This window comes from Mauremys mutica, chromosome 1, assembly GCF_020497125.1.
Source record: "Mauremys mutica isolate MM-2020 ecotype Southern chromosome 1, ASM2049712v1, whole genome shotgun sequence".
Lineage (NCBI taxonomy): Eukaryota > Metazoa > Chordata > Testudines > Geoemydidae > Mauremys > Mauremys mutica.
In genome coordinates this window covers 148,706,499-148,726,475 of record NC_059072.1, presented here as the reverse complement: position 1 = coordinate 148,726,475, position 19,977 = coordinate 148,706,499, and the positions used below count along the sequence as shown (strand labels likewise).

At 51.4% G+C, this 19,977-nt stretch overlaps 1 protein-coding gene, 1 non-coding gene and 1 pseudogene across 2 annotated transcripts; 1 reads left to right on the top strand and 2 right to left on the bottom strand.

The window, feature by feature from the left end:
• Positions 1-1,553: 1,553 nt before the first annotated feature.
• LOC123356352 lies at positions 1,554-2,000 on the bottom strand (annotated as a pseudogene).
• Positions 2,001-3,202: 1,202 nt separating this feature from the next.
• TRNAT-AGU lies at positions 3,203-3,276 on the bottom strand. The gene has a single exon. It is a non-coding gene; the product is annotated as a tRNA-Thr (tRNA).
• A 4,707-nt stretch (positions 3,277-7,983) lies between these two features.
• Positions 7,984-15,733, top strand: LOC123349438 (zinc finger protein 205-like). Its single transcript, XM_044987563.1, has 9 exons — positions 7,984-8,032; positions 9,807-10,028; positions 10,671-10,693; positions 11,894-12,009; positions 12,297-12,329; positions 13,204-13,308; positions 14,545-14,633; positions 15,343-15,432; positions 15,641-15,733. The coding sequence occupies exons 4-9, from the start codon at positions 11,907-11,909 to the stop codon at positions 15,731-15,733; spliced, it is 513 nt and encodes a 170-aa protein (XP_044843498.1). The 5' UTR covers positions 7,984-8,032; positions 9,807-10,028; positions 10,671-10,693; positions 11,894-11,906.
• Positions 15,734-19,977: the final 4,244 nt, after the last annotated feature.

Below are 19,977 nucleotides of genomic sequence, written 5' to 3'. Positions count from 1 at the left end.
ATTGTGGAAGTTGGGGGTGCATGACTTCTTTGGGGTGGGGTGTAAGGCTTTCCCAGGTGTCTTGCTAAGGTGACTCACTACAGGAAGCTCCTGGCATGGAAAAGGGGTGCTGAAAGGTCCAAGGTCAGTCCCAGGACGTGCTGAGGGCAAGGAGGTTTCCCCCAGTGGCAGCATCCCCTGTGCGGTGTCACAGTGATGGGACTCTGCTTGGGTTGGGTTCAGAGCTGTTCCAGAGCACTGAGCCTGTGTCAGCCCCTCAGCATGTGACCTGCAGGCTCCACTCTGGCAACGCTCCCTGTCCCTGGGCTTTGGCATCACTAGTTCCTGCTTAGTGACTAGGGGTCAGTTTAGGGCAGTGATTCCCAAAATGTGAGGCATGCCTCCTAGGGGGACACAGAGGAATGTTCATGGGGGCACCTCAGGGTTGAGCCAGCCCCCATGGAGGGCAGAGAGGGAGCACCACTCAGCCCCACTGTGTCCCAGCTCTTCGCCCACCCTATCCTCAGCCTGAGCCCCTGGCCCAGCTGCAACCCCCTTACCTGTGTCTGCACCCCTCTCCCCAGCAAGCCACAGCCCCACTCCCAGCCCTGGTTATCGACCACAGCTTCCGGGGGGCCTCAGCCATTGATAAGAGCGCACAGTGTGAAAAGTTTGGGGACCATTGGTTTAGGGTGATGTCTTCAGTCACTTCTATACAGTCCAATAAAAGCTATTCCTCACCCACCCACTCACCCCTCCATCAGGACCGACTGGGTATGTTCTGCTGCCCTTCACTCGTACAGGAAGGAGAATAACATTTCATTCCACTCAATCCTAAAGTGATTTGTAACCCACCACAGCCAAAACTGGTCATTTTGGGGAAGCGGCCCCCATCATGCTGCATACCTAGGCAGAGTAGGTGTATCTATGCAAACAGAGTCTGTTCCTGAAGTCTTTCCCCCAGCTCTTCACCCCTCCTTTATAGACAACCATCTCCCCCTTTGGTACAATGACAAAAACCTACTCAGAAACACCCCCCCTTGCGTTAAATTAAATGTCTAAATCCCAGATTTCTAAAAAAACATTTCTCTAGTCTCGTATTTCTTAGTTTTTATCCCAAAAGGTAACATCCTAATAATCTCCCCCAAACACCCTGGGACCTGGTCAAATTATTAAAATACCCCCATCCTGAGCAAGGCCACAACCATGAACCAGAGCTAGTATCTAGGCCAAGCTGTTCTGAAGGAGGCAACTCAAACATTTTCTCCCTGCTTCCCTTGGCAAGGTCTGACTGAGAAAACAAAATCCCCCAAAGTGAAAATTTTCTGCTGAAAAACCCATACTGGTCTGTTTCGGGACTTTGATTTGAATGTATTATTATTATTATTCTCTTCTGATTGATCTCAGTTCAGTGTTTGTCCTCCAGATGTGTTTACAGGTATTGAGTTGTGGGGGAGAGAGGCCAATTCATAATGTCTCTACCCCGCTTTCACAGTTTCTTCCAACTTGCTAGGAAGTACCTTTGCTACGATGGGAGTCAAGCAGTGTTCATTGCTGCTGTGCTATCTCGGAGAAGTCTGAATTGTACACGTTTCCTGGGATAATCCTTGGGAGTGTGGATCCCTTTAATGGGCCAGCAGCGAGTCTGGCTCCTCCATTGTCACACCTGAAAGGCTGGTGTTTTCGAAGCAAATTACTGGTACAGGTTAGCCTCCAAATCCGTACAGAGTACGACCCTGGCGCTTTAAGGCATAAACAACGTCCATAGCAGTCACAGTCTTCTGCTTCGCATGTTCGGTGTAAGTAACAGCATCTCGGATCACGTTCTACAGAAACACCTTCAGCACCCCACGAGTCTCCTTGTAAATGAGACCTGAAATACGCTTCACTCCCCCATGATGAGCCAAATGGCGAATAGCGGGTTTCGTAATGCCCTGGATGTTATCCCTCAACACCTTTCTATGGTGCTTAGCGCCTCCTTTTCCGAGACCCTTGCCTCCCTTACCACGACCAGACATATTCGCTAGAGTTACAGATAAAGCTGGTGGTGGGCATTTCCCAACCTCATAACATATCTCAGTAACGCACACAGAGCAAAACTTCGTAACTTCCCAACCAATGCGAGCACACACAATCCAACATGATATTAATGTGCAACAGATCAAGACTTTTGAAATGATACCTCGCCAGGCAGACTTTGTACCAAACCATGTCATCATTATATGAGAGTGGTGAATATGGGGCTTCCAGGTGCTGCTTTGAGCACAGCGTGTCACACCTGGGCTTACATTTCAATGGAGACTTACCCTTAGAGACCATCTCTCCTGGGATAAAGATGGCAGCAGGGCTGGCCTGGGTCATCTGACTTGGGCTCCTGGATGTAAACTGAGGGGCTAAAAACTGCGGTGCAGATATTTGTGTTCACATTGAAGCCTGGGTTCAGAAACCCTCACCCCTCGTGGGGTCTCAGAGGTTGGGCTCAAGCCCATATGTCTGCCCTGTAATTTTAGTCTTGCAGCCCTAGCCCCATAAGCCTGAGTCAGCTGACCCGGGCTTTGGGACAGGTGCCCTGGGTGTGTTAATCAAAGTGCAGACATAACTTTAGGCTACGTCTCCAGTGCAATGAAATACCCATGGTTGGCCCGTGTCATATTAATCAGGATCATGCAGCTTGGTCTGGATAAAGTTGCAGTGAACGTGTCTCAGCTCAGGCTCAGTCCCCTGCTCTAGGAGCCCAGAAGGTTGGGAGGGAGTTTAGCGAGTGGAAATGGTAAAACTGCAGTGAGGTATTACCCTGGACTCAATGGCATTTCTCCATTGGTCTGTCTGCTTTTGGGGCAGGGACAATAACACGTCCTGCTGCTTTTGTTATTTCAAAGGGTGGTTTAGGATTTTCATTCTCAGACACTGGGCACAAAGTAGGTCTCAACCCTCAGCATAAACTAGGTGACCTGCCCACAGATTCTGGCAGCCACAATGAAGCATTTGGTGTGAGAGCTCAGACCTGCCCCTGTCCCAGAGGGAGGGGGTCATCTGCGATGGGCTGGAACACTGACCTATCAGCTCTTAACACCCAAACTTTCAGTAACTCTATTGTCAGTGCCTGCAAGTGTAATTTAAACCATAGGAATAGCCATACTGGGATAGACCATTGGTCCATCTAGTTCTGAATCTTGTTTTCTGACAGTAGCCAATGCCAGGTGCCCCAAAAAGCCACTCCCCAAGGCACCACTGGGAGTTGAACCCAGGATCTCCAGTTTACTAAACAGGTGCTTTAACCACCTAAGTCATGGTGCCTGCTGTTACTGAAAGCATCATGTCTGCCCACACCTGCCTGTCTGCCAACCCCCACAGGGGCCTGACAAGCTTTGCTTGTGTTTGGCGTCTGTAAAGCAGAGGAGCAGGTGAAGTTTTGCTCCCAAGGTGTGTGTGTGATTCTTTGCACAGGTCTATGCTGCAAAATTAGGTCGGTGTAACTATATTACTTAGGGGTGCAAAAAATTTACACCCCCTCCCAAGCAATGCAGTTATATCAACCTAACCCCAGTGTAGATAGCCCTGTGTGAACAGGAGGGCTTCACCCATCAACATAGCTTGGGGAGGGGCTTGGTTAGTGAAGACCCAGAGAATAGGTGGCCCATGACTCAAGAGTCATGGGCCATTGTGGGGAGGCTGGGCATGAGTGCTGGAAGCTCCCTAGGAGCTAGTCTGCCTCTTGCTCGCTCCTCTCCTCCCCTGAGGCCTCCTTGCCTGTTGCTTGTGCCTCAAAACCCTCTGCCCCAAGATCTGCCCACCACTCGCACCTCTCTGCCCCTCCCGTGACACCCATCCTGCCTGCCACCCGCACCTCTCTGCCCCTCCCCTGAGACCGGCTCTGCCCACCACCCACACCTCTCTGCCTCTCCCCTGAAACCCGCCTTACCACTTTCTTCATGCTGCTGTTGTTATTCCGTGAAACATCAAGGATGGAATAAAAAGCTGAGTTTACTTCAGGGTGAGGAAAGAAAGGAGCCACCAACCCCTGGCAAAGCTCAGTGCCCCAGAGAAAACCTGCCCCCTGCTATCGCAATCACTGATGTGCTGGGGATATGATGGGAAAGGGACTGTCTGAATTAAGGCAGGCCCCAGGGGATGGGGGGAGTAGAGGGGGGAGCGCAGGGGGCGGGCAGGGAAGTGACTCTCCACAAGCGGCCCCTCCTCAGCCCATCTCTGCCCCCCTGTGTCTGTGGCTCCCAGCGCTGCTGGCCCCACTGACAACTCCCACTCCCACTCCGGCTCTGGCTCCCCTCAGGAGCAGCCAATCCAGCTCCAGGAGAGCACATGCCCCCAAGGAACGGGACAGGGGTCAAGTGTCCCAGCCAGAGGGGGAAGGGGCAGCCGAGGAGTTCTCAGACTGGGGCTTACAGCCGCTCGTGTGTGTGTGGTGGGGGTTGTTATGTAGGGGTCGCAAACCGCCCAGCTCTGCAGGCAGCCGAAGTGAGGGTGGCAATGGAGCAAAGTCTGCTGTGAAAAGTGATATTGACAAATGTCTTCACACCCCCAGTATTAAACAGTAACTATTTTAAATTCCCTTTTCTGCTTATAACAATAATTCAATCAAAGTGTGTTTTAGGCTTAATTGAAAAGTGGTGAGAAAAGTTAAACTCATTTTAAAGAATTGGGTTATAAATTAAGCATTTAAAATAATGTTAAATATGAAAAAATGTGTTTTGAATTGATCGGGGGGGGGGTCGCACTCGGCACCTTGCTTTGTGCAAGGGGTCACCAGTTCCAAAAGTTTGAGCACCACTGGGTTACACAGGGAAAGAGCAAAGGGAGACACTGAAACAGGCCTGCAGGGGAAATACCCAGGGAGAGGGGTTCCCAACTCACAAATCTTCCCTGCTCCATTTACTGCCCCATCCCTGGGCTGTATCTCCAGTGCCGAGGACATCACAGATCCCCCTCCCTGCCAAGGGTGCTTGCACAGGTAGTTCCTTCGTGCCAGGCCTCTGCCTCACAGAATAATTGCATAAATTCACTGGTGCTTCTCCCCTCGCCCTGCTTCTTTCTGTGACCCTTCTGCCAGTTGGAGTCGGCAGCAACATGGCCCAGGGTTCAATATCTTGGGGATCCTTTTTAACAACACAACACAGAACCCGCTCGAGCCCCCACCCAGTAATCTGGGACAATCCCACCCCACCCCCTGGGTGTCTCTAGAGGCAATACTTCCCCTCGCCAGCACCGAGTCTGAGCCTGTGTCTACACTACCAATGCCAACAATGGGTTCCGCTCGACAATGATTCACAGCAGTGCGGACCGACACACGTTCATTTTCATCCTCTGAGTCAAGAAACCCACAAAGCCTCTTCTTTTGTACTGGGGCAGGCAAAAATAAGGTGACACTAAATTATTCTGATTGCTAAAAGCAGGTTTAGGGGGTTGTGTATTTTTTTTTTTAAATCAATACTGATCCTTCTAACTAGCAGCAAGAGATAAAGAAAAGAACATGGACAAACCTTGTCAGTAACGGCTAATGTCCTAAATGGGAAATCAGCAGCGGTTTGTAGCTGGGGGAGCGAACAGTCTGAATGTGTATGAACCGACCCCACCCCCCAGCCCCCACACAGCAGTAGGGCTTGGCACTCTCTCTGTGCATTGGTGTGGTGGCTGAGTAGTTAACGAAGCAGTGACAATCCAAGGAGGTTCCCTGAGTCGGTTTCACTCCTGAGGAGATTCTGCACAAAAAAAATAAAAATTCTGTGCACAATATTTTAAAATTCTGCAGATTTTATTGGCCAATAAATAAATGTGGAGGCTCCCGCATGGTAGAGGGGAGCACAGGCTCCTGGATGCACAGAGATGGGATATCACCCTGGAGCCCCCTCTCTCCTCCAGGGAAACAGACTTCATGGTGAGGCTGCACCTCTCTACCGCCAACTCCAGGAGCCCCAAAAAGGCTCCCCAGAACTGCTCATGTGGGGTGCATGACCACTCTTGTGGCTTCCCTATCAGAAAATCAGATCAGCTGGCCCTGGGGGCTCCTGCCACTACTACCAGCAGCACAGTGGGGCTAAAGTGGATTCCTGCCCACCCTCACTCTCCTCCATGTAGAAGTTGCTGTGGATCACTTTCAGGAGCTGCCTCAGATAGGTGCCACACCCCAACACTCTGCCCCAGCCCAGATCCAGCACCCTGCATGCACCCAAACTCCCTCCCTGAGTCTGCCACTGCCCCCCCCTGCACCTCAACCCCCTGCCCCAGCCCAGAGCCCACACCCAAATTCCCTCCCAGGGTCTGCCCCCTGCATCCTCTGCATCCCAGCCCCCTGCTGCAGCCCAAAACCTGCACCTCATGCACCCAAACTCCCTCCCAGAGCTTGCACCCCCTCCTGCAGGGAAACTCCCTCCCAGAGCCTCCCCCCATCTCCCCTGCCCATCCCTGAATCTGCACCTCATGTACCCAAACTCCCTCCCAGAACCTTAGGCAGAGGTGTGGGGGAGGGGAAGGGGCAGGACTTGGACCCGTTCTGGGCATCACCAAAAGTTACATAAACCTGGCCCCCCTGAGCTGGAGCCCTAGTCACTACCCATCTCTCACCTTCCAGGAGGGAACTCTGTGGGGCAGGGCTCTGCTGGGGCTTTATTCCTTCCTTTAATCACGTGGAAGAGTGAAACAGAGAGAGAATTTGTTCTTGTTTTCTCTGCAGAACACATGCAGGCAGCTGGATTATTTCCAGGGCTGTAATAAAACCCAAATTAGCAGAGGATGGTTTCAATCCATTGACCTCTGGGTTATGCGCCCAGCACGCTTCCGCTGCACCACTCTGCTATAGCAGGAGGAAGCTTCCTGCAGGGTGTATTCACAGTGCAACTCCCAAGCTGTGCACTACAGACTTGTGCCCATAGGATTTAGACGCTTTAGAGGCCGGTGATTGACACGTGCTGGGGCCCATCTCCAGCGCTGAACTGACACGTGCTCGCTGCCTTCGCCGCCGGGGGCTCCTTAGTCTGATGGTTCAGCAGCCCCAGCCCCAGCTTTTCTCCTGGGGAGACCCAGCCCCTCTCCTGCCCCCCTCCGGGCTGAGGCGGGTCCCCACTTCCCAGCGTGTCCCAACCCCCCTGCGAGGAGTCCGGGGGCGGGGCCAGGCCCGGGGAGGACCCGCCGCTTCCTGCCCCCCCCGCCGGCCCAGCCCCCGCCCCTGTGTGCGGCAGCGGGGCCATGGCCGGGGCTGGGATCGCAGCGCGGAGGCTGCTCCAGCCCTGCAGCCCGCGGGGCAGCGCGGTGGGGCCGGGGGCAGCGCGGGGCGGGGACACGCGTGGGGCGGACACGCTCCTGCCGGGAGGGGCCGGGCCCGGCTGCCTGGTTCGACCCCTGCCCCGGGGGATCCCCGAGCTTCCCGCGGCCGGAGCGGGGCTGCGGGGGGCGAGTGTCCCGCGCGGGGCGGAGCAGCCCCTGCTGCGGGGCCGGGGCGACGGAGCCCGGGAGCTGCAGGAGGGGCCCGGAGCGCGGCTCGGCTGCAGAGCTCGGAGCCCAGGCTGGGCCCGGGAGCGAGGGGAGCCGAGGGGCGGGGTCTAGGGTGTCAGAGCCGGGCGGGGGGGAGAGCGGCTGGGGGGTGGGGCTGATGGGAGTTTGGGGAGGGTCAGGGCTGGGGATTGGGGACGTTTGGGGGCGCTCCATGTTCAGATCTGGCCCTGCGGGAGCTTTGGGGGCTGGAGCTGGGGAAAGTGGGGGACTGTCTGAAGTTGGCTGCTTGGGATGTGGGTGAAGCCCCGGGGAGCTGGGGGTTGGGCTGCACCCCTGTCACTGCAGCCTGGGGCCCTGCGTTTCCTCTGGAAAAGCTGCTCCCCATTTCACCAGCTCCTCTCAGTCTGAGTCCCAGCGACTCTGCACAGGCGTCTGTAGGGCAGGACGGGCCCTGAAATCTGGCAGCTGGGAGGCCATTTGCAGCAGTTTCTAACCCTCCCTCCCCTGCTTCTCCCAGGAGGTACCACAAAAGCATCTGGCCCCTCTGGGAAAAGAGAGAGAAGCAGCCAAAGCCGAGGAGGAGGAGCAGCAAAGTGAGGAGTTGCTGGTAGGTGCCCAGAGCCCCTCTTAGGTTTGCCTGGCATAAGAATGACCTGGTGAATGCAGGGCCCACCCTGCCCGCGCGCCTCAGCCAGGGACCCATCCCCACTGGAGCCCAGGGAGAGGGCAGCATCAGACACGGGGGTAACATGATGCCTTTAGGATGCAGGAGGCTGCTGGGCAGGAGAGGGTCAGTGCGTGTTAGTCCAGAGTCCCTGCCCACGGGCTGTCTGGATGTCACAGTGACCAGGGATCCTTTCTAGCTCCTGGGGGGGATGGGGAGGAAGGAGATGAAATGTGGGCTGCAGAGATGGAGGATTTGGCTCAGTGCAAGTTGATGAGGTTTTGGGAAGAAGTGTCCCTCCTGTTGGTGATGTACAGCTCACCCCGGCCCTGATCCCACCTCCCTTCCTGGGATAAATTAACTTCCCATCACTCACCGCAAGAGATCTTGTGTTCTGGTAAATAACTCTGCCACCCGCCCCAAGGCACATTTATGTTTTTCCCCAATTACCGAGCAGATGAATTTCAGTGTTGATAAATGCAAAATAATGTACATTGGAAAAGATAATATCAAATACACATAAAATGATGGAGTCTAAATTAGCTGTTACCACTCAAGAAAGAGGGGGGACGGATAGCTCAGTGGTTTGAGCATTGGCCTGCTAAACCCAGGGTTGTGAGCCCAATCCTTGAGGAGGCCACTTAGGGATCTGGGGCAAAAATTGGTCCTGCTAATGAAGGCAGGGGGCTGGACTCAATGACCTTTCAAGGTCCCTTCCAGTTCTAGGAGATTGGTATATCTCCAGTTATTACCTATTACCTATTTTGGAGTCACTGTGAATAGTTCTCTGGAAACATCCACTCAATGTGCAGCAGCTGTCAAAAAAGCTAACAGAATGTTGGGAATCATTAGGAAAGAGAGAGACAATAAAACAGAAAATATCATATTGCCGCTATATAAATCCATGGTACATCCACATCTTGAATACTGCCTGCAGATCTGGTCGCCTGATCTAAAAAAAAATACATTGGAATTGGAAAAGGCCCAGAGAAGGCCAACAAAATGATGAAGGGTGCGGAACAACTTCTATATGAGGAGAGATTAATAAGACTGAGGCTATGGCTACACGCCGCAGTTTTTAGCGACACGGCTGTGCCGCTACAGCCGTGCTGCTAATAGGCGCGCAGTGTAGCTGCTGTTTGTCGGCAGGAGAGACGTGCCAGTGTAGACAAAGCCTGAGACTGTTCAGCTTGGAAAAGAGACGACTAAGGGGAGATATGAGAGAGGTCTATAAAATCATGACTTGTCTGGTGAAAGTAAATAAGGAAATGTTATTTACTCCTCATAATAAAAGAACTCAGGGTCACCCAATGAAAGTAATAGGCAGCAGATTTAAAACAAACAAAAGGAAGTATTTCTTCACACAATGGACAGTCAACCTGTGGAACTCCTTGCCAGAGGATGTTGTGAAGGCCAAGATGCTACCAGGGTTCAAAAAAGAACTAGATAAGTTCATGGAGGATAGGTCCATTAGTGGCTGTTAGCCAGGATGGGCAGGGATGGTGTTCCTAGCCTCTCTTTGCCAGAAGCTGGGAATGGGTGGCAGGGGATGGATCACTTGATGATTCCCTGTTCTGTTCATTCCCTCTGGGGCACCTGGCATTGGCCACTGTCAGAAGACAGGGTACTGGGCTAGATGGACCTTTGGTCTGACCCAGTCTGGCTGTTCTTATGTTCTGTGTTCCCCTGTTACTGAGCCGCCCTCTCCCTGTTGCAGAAACAGACGGAAGCCGAGAGGCAGAAGATCGTCTGGGAGTGGAAGGAGCTGCGAGGGTTTCTGGAGGAGCAGGAGCAGCGTCTGCTGGCCCGGCTGGAAGAGCTAGAGAGAGCCATTGTCCAGAGAAGGGATGAGGGCGTCTGCAGCCTGTCCTGGGAGATTTCCCTGCCCAGCGAGAGGGGAGGAGAGAAGGGGCAGCAGCCGCTGAGCCAACCCCTGCAGGTCAGGCTGTCATTGCAAGGATCATACGCAGCGTTTCTATAGGTGTTTCTGAGCTCTGGACCCCAAAGCACTTTACAGAGTGGCATCAGGGGCATTATCCCTCTGGGACAAATGGGGAAAGTGAGGCAGAGGGAGGGGCAGAGCCCTGCCCAAGGTCACACAGTGAGTCTGTGTCAATGCCATGGATGGGTCCTGGGAGTCCTGGATGCTGCAGCCCCAAGACCTTCTCTTCTGGAAATGACTCTCTCTATTTGCACTTGGAGGGTGAAATCCCCTCCCCCACCATGCTGAGGTCCCGAGCCAGGCCCAAGGCCCCTCTCACTGCAGGTTAATGGGTTTAGTGGGGCCAGGGGCCTTCTGGGTCTCTCAGCACTGAGGGGAATTTGATTCCCAATGCAGAGAAATATCTTCTGCCTGTAAAGTGCCCGGGGAGAAGATTTCCGCAGTGGCGACCTGCCCGCAGGGATTGCTGGGGCTGCGTAGGGGAAAGTCCCTGGGGGGCGGGGGGCAGCAGCTGCTCTGGGAATGTAAACCTGAAATTCCCCTACTGCCCAAGGCCTCAGTGGTGACCCCTGCAGAGCAGGAGGCCTCCCCACCCAGGAACACCCCCACTGACGGCCTCCTCTTTCCCTCCCTCTTTAGGGTGCTGGAAGCATTGGGGGCAGGTAAGTTCTGGGCTCCATTTCGCTCCCCCTCATGGGCCGTTAGGTTTGATAACTGTGCTGAATAGGAAGCTGCCCCCTGCCCTTGGAGCGTGTGATTCTGTCCGAGGGTGCAGAAACTCAGCTTTCACGTTTGTTAAAGTGAGTTGGTGGCCCTCAGCACCTCCCCAGTGTAAACTGAGACAGTGTTGCCTTGCTGGGGCTGCCAGCAGCCTGAAGCCGTAGCTCAGAGACCGTGAACTCTCCTGTCCCCTGTTAATGTCATCGGGGTGTCAACTGAAATAGCAACACTTTGATGTCAACATTCAACATTTCCTGGCTGATCACCTGAGCATGTGGATCAGGGAGAGGGCAGGAGTGAAGCCTCTGTGAGGTGGGAATAGGGGGTTGCTGTAGGGAGGGAAGAACAGAGGAGAGACACAACAACAAGGAAGCAAGAGAGAAATGGAGAAAGGAGGGTGGGAAAGGCAGGGAAACACAGGGAAGAACCAGCAGGGCCCTACAGGGTGTCCGGGAAGGGGCTGTTTTCCTCCTGAGTGACACTGAGTGTGACAGACAAAGACTTAGCAAAATACTAAGAACTAAAATTTTATTTCCGATGCGAAGGGCAGATTCTCCCCTTGTTCCTTGTACGTGGGTGTCCCATGGAGAGCAGTGGGTGTTCTGCTGTGAATGGAGTAGGACACAGAGTCCTAACCTGATGCCCTAGGCCACCGGCCGTAACGGACAGGGCAATGTGGCCCTCTCTACCAAATGAGCTGGACACCCCAGGGTTACTGCTTCAGCTGAAGGGCTTGAGGGTTTTGGTGTTTAAGGGCCCACGTTCATTCCCTGCTGGAGCCCTGAGCTGTGTCTGTGGCCACTGTCAGCATGTAGGACCTGCCCACTCTCTGGTCTGTGTCTCCTCCTTTCCACATAATCCCAGTGCTGGTGCCGCTTGTTACTGCAGTAAACCAGCGTAGGGGGTGGCTCTGCCCCCCACAGAACCAGAGCGTCCCTGAGAAAGCTCCTGAACAATTTCTCCATTCCTTGCTCTAGTGTCTCCCCACTTCCCGTCTCTCTGGGGAGCACAGGGCTGAGGTGACTCACCATGACAACGACCATCTCAGGCTACAAAGCTCAGATCCAGGTTTCCTGGAGTTTGGGGGTTGCTGGGCTCAGGGTCTGGGGCTCAGGCCTATTTCTCACCCCTCCTTTCCCCAGCAGGGAGGACGGGATGTTTCGGAAGCCAGAGCCGTCGTTTGCAGAGCTGGAGAAGAGACTCGGCAATTTCTGTCTGAAAAGTGCCATGCTGCAGGAGGTGCTGCTGGGATTCAAAGGTGAATTGGAGTCTGGGGGTGGCGTCTCCTCTGGTTAGAGCGACCCTCACCCTGGGCAGGGGTCGGGGACTCTAGTGATGTCACTGATCCTCGGCTTCATCTCACAGCCCAGCTCAGCGAGTCGCCCTTCCCCATGAAGCAGCCCTGTGGGGCTGGCTCTGCAGCGGCCCGGCCTCTGATCTCTCACCATCTCGTAGTTAACAGCAGTTCCATTAATAAGCAATGGGGATTTCTCCATGAATGCGAGGGCCTGAATTCTCACCTCTCCCATCTTCTCCTTCCCCTAGAGACGCTGCGACGGGGGCTGGGGAGCGACACAGGTACGTGTCTGTCTGACTGGCCATGGGGAGATTTCAGACCAATAACCATGTTAACGACAGGGGATCGCAGCCTCCAGCACCTGGAAGCTGTGTAACAATGGGAAGGGATGTTACTTTGTTCTTGCAGCACTATATTTTCAACTGATTGTCTCTTAAATGTTTTAGCTCATCAATGTCACGTAAGCTTTTAAAGTGTTTTGCAGGTTTTTTAGTACTCATTTTTTTTGCCTTTACTTTCTTTAATTATTGCATTTTTACAGACTACATTAATTTTAAGAATTTTATTTTTCCGTTTTAATTGCAGTAATATTAATAGTGTTTTTAATTAAGTTTGCGTAGTCTGATTTTAAAGCATTTTTTTTTTAAAGACCACTAAGGTCTTTGACAACTTTTCCTGTATTTGAGTGACTGCTTGATACTTTAAAAAAAAAAAATACAAAGGCTGAGCTTTTTTTTAAAACATTTATTTGAAAGTTTGTTAGTACAATTAGAGTTTTTTGGCTTTTTTTAAAAAAAATATAGAGACTTTTTTTGTTGTGACTCTTTAAATTGGTAATGTATTCACATTTTTAACTTATAATTATTTTAGTGCACTATTTACCTCTTGTGACAAAGGTTGTAGCTGATTTTTACACTTTAAATAAATAGAACATCTATTAGCATCTGATTTGGTTAAAACAGCAATTCAGTATTTCTTTTTTGCATAACCTGCACTTTTTTAAGAATGCAACGTTTCTTTGGTTCTTTTAACTAACTTTTTCCTCTAAACTTTTTTTTATGCTTACATTATGCCTTAAATTAATATATATTTCTTGGAATGATTTTATTCATTTAAGATAGAATCTTAACTTTTCCTCCCCCCGTACATTCCTAGCCATCCCAATGATAATTAATTTCTGGGAAACATCCTCAGCAGAATTATTTGAAGGTGTTGCACCAGAGAGTAAAGGCACAGAGACCGTGGCTTGTGGGAACGAGGGTAAGTTTCATTACTAATCCTGCTCTTAAAAAGAGGGGTCTCTTTAGAAAAATAGTTTAACGTACAAGCACTGAGAGACTTTAAGAAAGTCACTAATCATGGGAGCAATGTGTCTCTTTGGAACATATTTTAACTGACAAGCCCTTTGAGCCTTTCTGAGAAACAGGACAGAACTATGGTCAACATTAAGTGCAAATTAATGATCCTGCATCATGAGGGGAAAGAGGAGGGAACACAAGTTAAAATATAATGAAAACAAAGCCTCTCAGAAAGGAAATGTAGCAGTTTAGTAGCAGTGTTGCCATGTTGGGGTGAGGTGGCAGATTATCCCCCCCCCCAATCTTTTTTTAAAAGTCCCAAAAGGAATAAAAGTGGGTGGCATCGTTTCTTTTTTATTATTTTGTTTACTAATTAAATCCATGTCCCTAAGGCCAAGTTTGGCCTAGATAACTTTGTTCCCACGTTTTCTTGTTCACCAAGCATAGAGCTTAGTGCTGGCCCTGAACGACATCATTAGCCCCTTTTGTTTGGACTAATTAAATTTTCTGTCATTGGTTGTCTTGCACCTGTGCATGGCCTTCATGGCTGAAAAGAATTTAACCTACTTTTCATCAACTTGCTGCTAGAGGTTATTGTAAGATCTTACGAACTTTTGTCTGATTTTTACAGTGAAGTAAGGAAGAGAGTTCAAAATGCAGGTGTTACAGGGGAGATTGCTCAGTAGTTTGAGCATTCGCCTGCTAAACCCAGGGTTGTGAGTTCAGTCACTGAGGGAGCCTCTTAGCAATCTGGGGCAAAATCAGTATTTGGTCCTGCTACTGAAGGCAGGGGGCTGGACTTAATGTCCCTTCCAGTTCTATGAGATAGGTATATCTCCATATATTATAATTATTATTTTATTAGATTATATTTGTCTCTATTGACAATGGCTTCCATCTTAATATTACCAGCAAACTTCATTTCATTTACTGCACCAGCACTGGGCAGTCTTTGTTCTGTCCCTGCCTCCGCCTGGTCCCCACCGTTGGGGGAGTTGCCCTCAGGGTTTAAAACTAGCACAGCGGGTTTAGTGCTGGTGGGAAGGGCTGGGTCTGGGCTGTGATAAAGTGATGGAATATTTTCCCAGCATGCGAGTCAGACACATCTTGTGCAGGGAAAGGGCCGGGGAAGATCATGATGTGACAGGAACTAAAGTTCCTTTTGAAATCTTCCCTGTCACCCTTCTCACCCTGACAGGCGGCAGAGTAACACCCACCTTTGGCTCCAGATTGTCCCAGCCTCCCACGGGACAGGGAAGGGAACTGGCTGTAGTGGAGCCAGTCCAGGTAGGGATTATTGCGGGGTTGCTAGTGGGTTCCTGCTGGGGGGAGAGGGGCAGGAAATACTGAGGGCCTGGGATCTTTGGGGGAGCTCAGTGTGGAGGTGGGATGGGTGCAGGAAATATCCAGGGTGGAGAAAGGGAGGGGGACAAGGCGTGTGACAAACTTGCTGGGAATTGTTTAACCCAAGTCCTGGATTCCAGGAACAGACTCATGGGGTTTGGGGGAGGAAACTACCCTATTTGTAGAACGGGGCTGGTGGGGGAACCCTGGACAGCGCAGGGAAAATGTATCAGATTCCCAGTGCAAGAACATGAACCTACTCACCAGAGGCTGCTAGGAGATTCGAAGGAGGGGGTGGGAGGTTACCCACCAGTGGGGCCTAGAGTAGATAACCCCTCCCCTTCCTTCCAGCTGCTGGCAATGGGAAGCCTGTTGGGATTCCTACTGGGGAGCTGACCCTGGAGCCTGCTGGGGGCCCCATCCCCTGTATCAGCCTCTGGCTTGTAGGTGCCCCCTCTGTCTGCTGGGGGGGATGAGGGGATTTCTATCTCCCCTCCTGTTTTGCCTCCTGGCTGCTCTGAGCAGGGTGGGGGTGAGACTCTGCTGACTGTGAGCCTGCCAGAGCTTCCATTTAATTGGCTCCTCTCCCCCATGAATAGTGGGGCTGTGAGTGGGGCAGCAGGTTGTGAGTGAGGGGCTCTTGCTCTTTCAGGGGCCGGTGACCTTCGAGGAGGTGGCTGTGTATTTCACCAGGGAAGAGTGGGCTCTGCTGGACCCCCGTCAAAGAGCCCTCTGCAGAGACGTCATGCAGGAAAACTATGAGAATGTGACCTTGCTGGGTAAGGATTCCTGTCCCCTCGGTTCTTAGAAGAGGAAATGGAGTTAAGGTTCATGCCACCTCCACAATGCCACCTCGGCTCTGCCCTGTTTCAGCAACAGCCCATTGAGTGCATTGAAATGGGGCAAACTAGGTCCCTCAGGGTTCACATGCACCTCCCTTCATATCACAGTCACAGCTCTGCCAAGCTGCTCCAACTCCTCCCTCCACCATCCAGTTACAGCTACAGCTGACCCAGTGCACACAGCTGGAGGCATGCGGCTAAATGCTGGTATTCCCATCTCTGAACACAACACAAACAATGGCACGTTCTTAGTCCTTCATAGCTATTGTAGAATCATAGATTTTATGGCCAGAAAAGGCTATTAGGTCATTTAGTCTGACCTCCTGTATAACACTAGTCATAGAATTTCATCCAGTTACTGCTGTACTGAGCTGAATACCTTGTGTTGGACTAAATCCTCCCCCAGAAAGGCATCCACTGCGACTTGAAGACTTCAAGAAATGGAGAAACCTCCACTTCCTTTATTAGTTTGTTAACCTTTGCACCAGCCTTACTGAGCCATTCCCAGTGGCTAGTGCCAGCTGCAGGGCTGGGGCAGAGTTAAGGTTGCACTTTAGGGATGGTGTGTATATTAACTCTTCCTTTTCTGGTTTTCAGAGGTTTAAGTTTAGCCACCACCCACCTAGTGGAAAGGCATGCAGCACAACTGGGCAGCCTGTACTCAGTGTTTATGTAGGTTATGGGCATTTGATTTCCTTATTTTTTTAATAGACTTTTTCAGCACTCTGTGTCCGCATGAGAAATTTTGCCAGCATAATTCTGTCAATTAAGGATGTGGTTTCCATTAATTGACAGAATCCCTAACAGAGCTATGCTGACAAACTTTGCAGCTCAGAAGAGGCCAGAGTCTGCAAGTGGATTTTAAAACACTTTAAAATATTGCTCTCAGCCCTGAAATTTTGGAATCGGGAGAAACATCTAAGAGGAACTCCTTCAGAATGCAAGCAAAACGCACAATACACCTAATCTGAAAGTTAACAGTGGTACGGCTCTGACTCAGATGAATGAGTAGGTCAGAGGCAGTGGCCACAGCATGTCCTCTTGACTCAACCAACAAATGACTGTGAGAGCAGTGTGAGGTTCCTATTCAGGAGTTCTTGGGGGGTATGGGGGAAGGAGAGCGGGGAGCAGTGGGAGTGGAGAAGATGATGGGGGAGCTAGTGCTTGTGGGGTGCCACAAGGTAGGGAAGGCTGAGTGTAGTGGGAGGAAAGGGATAGGTATGTGGAAGACTAGAGGGAATCAGGAAGGGATGGGTACCATGGAAGGAAGAGGAGGTGAGGAATCAGAGACAGAATCTCCTGGGAACAGGGAGTGTGGTGGTTTGGGGGAGTGGGAGCCTGGGAATGGAGAAAAGGGGTGGAGGTCCCAGCAGTGGTGCTGTTGGAGGGGGAGGATTGGATAGGAGATCTGGGATCCTTGGAAGTGGAAAAGACTGAGGGTAGTGGGAAGGGGATGGGGAGTGTTTGCTCCAAGGAGCAGGAAGGATCTCGTGGCAGTGGGAAGGGAAGGTCTCAGGGAGGCAGATAGTTGGGGCTCTCCACTGAGAATGCTTTTGCCATAGTCTCTAATGACCTCTCCCTAAGCAAAGCTCAGAACCAGTGCTCCACCCTTATTCTTCTTGACCTGTCAGCCTCCTTTAATACCACTGACCATGGTCTCTTCTTGACATCTTGTCTTCTTCCTGGCTCTCCTCCTACCTCTGTAACCATTTCTTCAGTGTGTCCTTAGGAAGATCGTCTTCACCCCCACTCCACTTTTCTGTGGAGGTTCCACAGGGCTCGGTCCTTGGTCACTTCCTCTGCACTTTATCTCTGGGAAATCTCACCCACAAACACAAATTCAGCTACTGTCCATATGCTGATGAATCACAGATCTACCGCTCTACTCCAGACCTGTCTCCTTCTGTCCAAACTGAAATCTCTGCCTCCCTCTGATGACTCCTCGTGGATGGCTAGCCATCAGCTCAAGATCAACAGCTGAAATGTTGATAACAGAGCTCTTAATCCCCAAAACCAGCCCCCCACCTCCTTTCTTGCTGTTCAGCCCAGAATTAGCTGATGGAATCTCAGAGCCTCTGGCAATATTTGCAAACTCAGATGACAGGAGAGGTCCCAGAAGACTGGAGAAGGGTTAACATAGTGCCCATCTTTTCAAAGGGGAAAAAGGAGGAGCTGGAGCCTTGTCAGCCTGACCTCAATACCAGGGAAGCTACTAGAGCAATGTATAAAACATTAAATTTGCGAACACCCGGAGGATGAAGGGGTAATTGGTAGCAGCCAGCATGGATTTACTAAGAATCATAGAATCTCAGGGTTGGAAGGGACCTCAGGAGGTCATCTAGTCCAACCCCCTGCTCAAAGCAGGACCAAACCCAGAACATAGCATGATAAAGCAGCTTGATATCCTTCTTTGATTGGGTAATTGGTTTGGTGGCTAAAATAGACCTGGACTTCAAAAAGACTTTTGACACAGTCCCATGAGTAAGCTGGAGAAATGCAGGCTCAACGGAACTCCCATTCAGTGGATATATAATTGGTTACACAACTGCAAACAAAGAGTAACTATTATTGGAATGATGTCAGATTGGAGGGATTTCTCTAATGGGGTTTCACAGGGATCTGTTTTGGGTCTGGTGTTGTTTAACATCTTCATTGACGACCTGTATGTAAGAATAGAGAGCATACTGATCAAATTTGCAGATGACACAAAGCTGGGGGTGTTGTCAACACTTTGGAGGCTAGAGCAAAACTTCAAAGGAATCGTGATAAATTGGCAAACTGGGCTATAGACACCAATGAAATTTAACAAAGACAAGTGTAAGGTGCTACACTTCGGGAAGAAAAACCCAATGCACAAATACTGACTGGGGGATAACTGGAATGGCAGCAGTACCGCTGAGAAGGATCTGGGAGTTGTGGTGGATCACAACCTCAACAGGAAGTCAACAATGTGATGGTAATGTAAAAAGAAGCAAATGCTTTAACAGAAGCATAGCATGCAAATCACAGGTGGGGATAGTAGTGATCTACTCAGCACTGGTTAGGCCTCGGGGAGTCCCTGTGTCCAGTTTTTGTCACCAGTGACTAGACAGGATGTAGAGAAACTGGAAAGAATCCAGAGGCAAGTGACAAAGATAATCAAAGGGGTGGGACGCAAACCAGTGAGCAAAGGCTGATAGAACTGGGTGTGTTTACTTTGGAAAAAAGAGTTAATGGGGGGGATATAACAGCGATTGTCAAATACTCGAAAGGCTTTGAGAGCGTGTGTGGCCGTCCCTCCTGGTCTGTCTCAGGGCAGAACTGCAAAGTCTCCAAGCCCAGGCCCTCAGGCAGGGTGGGGCAGCAAACAATTAGGGGCTTTGCCCAGGGCGAGCACCAAACAGTCTAACGTCCTAGCTCGGCGGACTGTCGACCAACACAGGCCTCCTGGCCGAAGGTGGGTGGCAGGAGGTAGGGGGACCCTGGCCCACCTGACTCCACTGGGTCCCAGCCCCAGACCCTAGCAGTGGCAGTGTAATCCACCACTGTATCAGCGGGGATCTGCTCATAACACCCTTACTTAGTGTCAGGCCAACACTCAGCCAGACGATGGTCTAGTTTCTCTGGGCTACTTCCTACAATCCCCAGGGTTTGGTACCTCTGGCCTCCATTTCCCCAGGGTTGGTGTCTGTGGCAGCCCCATCAGCTCATTGGCACCTTGACTGGCTGGTGACCCTGGGAGCTCTGGCCAGTCCTCTGGCATCTGCCCCAGCAGGTCCTCAGTGTCCCGCTCCAGCAGCAGTGATAAGTGTCTGTCTCCCTCGGCAGCTCCAGCCCAACTGAGCTGCAGGGCCCCCTCCTTTTGTACTTCTACTTCCTGTCCTGCCCCTCAGCTTCCGGAGGGGTGGAGATGGCTTTCCTGGCTCTGTAGCCCAACAGGCGCCTTGTGGTCCCTGCTGGTCTTCCCCGCTACAGGCTGCCATACAGAGGATGGAGAACAGTTCTTCTCTCTTGTCACAGAGGGCAGGACAAGAGGCAGTGGGTTCAAACTACAGCACAGCAGTTTTAGATTAAATATCAGGAAAAACTTTCTAACTGGCAGAACAGTAGGAGAATGGAACAGATGCCTAGGGCAGTGGTGGAAGTTTATTCCCTGGAGGTTTTCAAAAGGAGGCTGGTTTAGTCACAGCAAATCCTGCACCTTGGCAGGGGTTTAGACTACATGACCTTTGTGGTCCCTTTTAACTCTATGGTTCTAAGGGGAACCAGGGTTCACCCTTGGAAAAAGCTAAAGCGAGCATGTCGCCCATTAAGGGTATGTCTGCACTGCATCTGGCAGCTGCCTCCCAGCCAGAGTCCCTACTGACTCACTACAAATAACGGTGCAGGCGCTGTTGGTTGGGTTGTAGCTTGGGTTCTAAAGCCAGGGGTTGAGGGGGGTAGGTGGGCTGGATGGTCTGAACTCC

Bases quoted from the DNA above. Each gene is read 5' to 3' on its own strand.
- LOC123349438 (XM_044987563.1), top strand. From the start codon at position 11,907: ATGTTTCGGAAGCCAGAGCCGTCGTTTGCAGAGCTGGAGAAGAGACTC. The intron at 14,634-15,342 runs GTAGGGATTATT...TTGCTCTTTCAG, and splicing joins CTGTAGTGGAGCCAGTCCAG to GGGCCGGTGACCTTCGAGGA. The intron at 15,433-15,640 runs GTCATGCAGGAA...TTCATATCACAG, and splicing joins AAAGAGCCCTCTGCAGAGAC to TCACAGCTCTGCCAAGCTGC.